This window comes from Argentina silus (assembly GCF_951799395.1).
Source record: "Argentina silus genome assembly, contig: scaffold_241, whole genome shotgun sequence".
NCBI lineage: Eukaryota > Metazoa > Chordata > Actinopteri > Argentiniformes > Argentinidae > Argentina > Argentina silus.
In genome coordinates this window covers 7501-10000 of record NW_028152265.1, presented here as the reverse complement: position 1 = coordinate 10000, position 2500 = coordinate 7501, and the positions used below count along the sequence as shown (strand labels likewise).

The 2500-nt window shown below is 51.2% G+C and overlaps 1 protein-coding gene across 1 annotated transcript in view; it reads right to left on the bottom strand.

Moving 5' to 3' along the window:
• LOC310824929 (protein kinase C epsilon type-like) overlaps positions 1 to 2315 on the bottom strand; it is a 3449-nt gene extending 1134 nt beyond the window's left edge. The window contains exons 1-3 of the mRNA XM_083698189.1: positions 2176 to 2315; positions 1613 to 1801; positions 1 to 115 (exon numbers count right to left, since the gene is read on the bottom strand). The exon at positions 1 to 115 is cut by the window's left edge and continues 32 nt beyond it. Coding sequence (XP_083554315.1) covers positions 1 to 115; positions 1613 to 1801; positions 2176 to 2250 — 379 coding nt within the window. The 5' untranslated portion in view covers positions 2251 to 2315. The remainder of the gene's footprint in view (positions 116 to 1612; positions 1802 to 2175) is intronic.
• Between the last annotated feature and the right edge of the window lie 185 nt (positions 2316 to 2500).

Here is a 2500-nt window from a genome sequence, read left to right as displayed (position 1 = left end):
TCTGCTCCAGCAGGACCCAGTCGATCTCCTTGAAGAAGGGATGAACCTTAATGGCCTCCTCCAGGCCCTGAGTCACCACACAACCCAGACGCTTGGCCGGACTCTTCGTCATGAACTAGAGGAGAGGAAGAGGAGAGGAGGAGAGAGAGAGAGAGAGAGAGAGAGAGAGAGGAGGATAAAGGAGAGGATAAAGGAGAGAGAGAGAAAGAGAGAAAGAGAGAGAGAGAGAGAGAGAAAGTGAGTGATAGGGAGAGAAAGAGAGAGAGACAGAGAGAGAGAGAGAGAGAGAGAGAGAGAATGATTGTTTTATTGGATATGAAACTCAGCCTAAACATCAATGAGCTGAATGAATAGTAATTACAAAGACAGTCATGGTCCACTGCGATCTGGTGGGACAGCGAGACAGAGAGTGATGTGTGTTTCTGGTATCTGCTCTGTGGTCACAGAACACTAGTCATCTAGTGAAGAGACCCTCATTAATATAACCCCGGTGTTCATAGTGCAGTCAATAGTCACATAACCCCAGTGGTCAAAGTGCGGTCAAGAGTCATGTGACCACAGGTACTTCAGCAGGATGATCTGAGGTGACCACTAGGACCGCTGGGACTGGGTCATGTGACTAGTGTGCCCAATGAGACGTCAGATCACCCTGATCACACTGAAACACAAATAGAGAGTTACACAATGTCCCGTACACACAGGCAAACAGGGAACAAACACACCATTACACGTACATTTACAAACACATGATGAGAAGGTACCCTATTGCACGCACACACACACACACACACACACACACACACACACACACACACACACACACACACACACACACACACACACGCAGGGTTGACATGTCTAAGGAGAGGAGGAGCCTCTTAATCTGTCCTCCTACGATTACACAAGGCCCTAAACACCCACCAGAGTACACACACACACACAAACACACGTACACACACGTACACACACGTACACACACGTACACACACACACAGAGCTGGCAGCCACACACACATACATACACACACACACACACACACACACACACACACACACACACACATAACAACACTTTTTAAAATTATAATCTTGATGATAGCTCCAGTCTCAGCCCTACACCCCAGCCCTACACCCCATCCTAACACCCCATCCTAACACCCCAGCCCTACACCCAGCCCTACACCCCAGCCTAACACCCCAGCCCTAAACCCCAGCCTAACACCCCAGCCCTACACCCCAGCCTAACACCCCAGCCCTATACCACAGCCCTGCACCCCAGCCCTATACCCCAGCCCCACAGCCCAGCCTAGCACCCCAGCCTTACACCCCATCCCTACACCCCATCCTAACACCTCAGCCTAACACCCCAGCCACAGCCTAACTCCCAAGCCCCAGTCTAACCCCCCAGCCACAGCCTAACTCCCCAGCTCCAGCCCTACACCCCAGCCCCAGTGTCAGCCCTACACCCAAGCCTACAGGGAGGGGTGAAAGCTCCAGGTAAGTGACTGAACTCTATGAAGATGGACAGAGAGAGAGAGAGAGAGAGAGAGAGAGAGAGAGAGAGAGAGATGGAGAGAGGGAGAGAGGGATGAGAGGAGGAGTGGAGACTGACCGCTTTGAGGATGGACACAGCCTCCTTGCTCAGCCAGACGGGGTAGAGAACATCGTCATGGAGGATCGACTCAAACAGGTCATCCTCGTTGTCAGCCTCGAAGGGGGGCTGGCCCGCCATCATCTCATACATCAGGACCCCCAGAGCCCACCAGTCCACCGACGGCCCGTACTCCAGCTCCTGTAGGATCTAAACACACACAGGGGACAGGAAACACTGTAACACCATCTACACACAGAGGACAAGAAAGATTGCTGCACCATCTCCTGTACACCCAGGGGGGCAGGAAACACTGTAACACCATCTCCTGTACACACAGGGGACAGGAAATATTGCTACAACATCTGTACACCCAGGGGGCAAGAAACACTGTAACACCATCTACACACAGGGGACAAGAAACATTGTTACACCATAACTAGTGGTTTGCACCTTGCAGCCTCTGTATTGTTTATATGGGGGTGTAGTATGTGTGTGTGTATGTGTGCCTGTGTATGTGTGTGTGTGTGTGTGTGTGTGTGTGTGTGTGTGTGTGTGTGTGTGTGTGTATGTGTAAGGGGTACCTCAGGAGCGATGTAGTCTGGCGTCCCACAGAAGGTAGTAGTTGTGACTCCGTTGAGGATGCCCTCCTTACACATGCCGAAGTCTGCCAGCTTACAGTGACCCTCCGCATCCAACAAGATGTTGTCTAGCTTCAGATCTCTGGAGAGAGAGAGACAGAGAGACAGAGAGAGAGAGACAGAGAGACAGAGAGAGAGAGAGAGAGAGAGAGAGAGAGAGAGAGAGATGGTGTGTTTTCATGTATAGTAGGCCTGTAAACTTATTCACCTCAACACACACACACACACACACACACACACACACACACACACACACACCACACACACA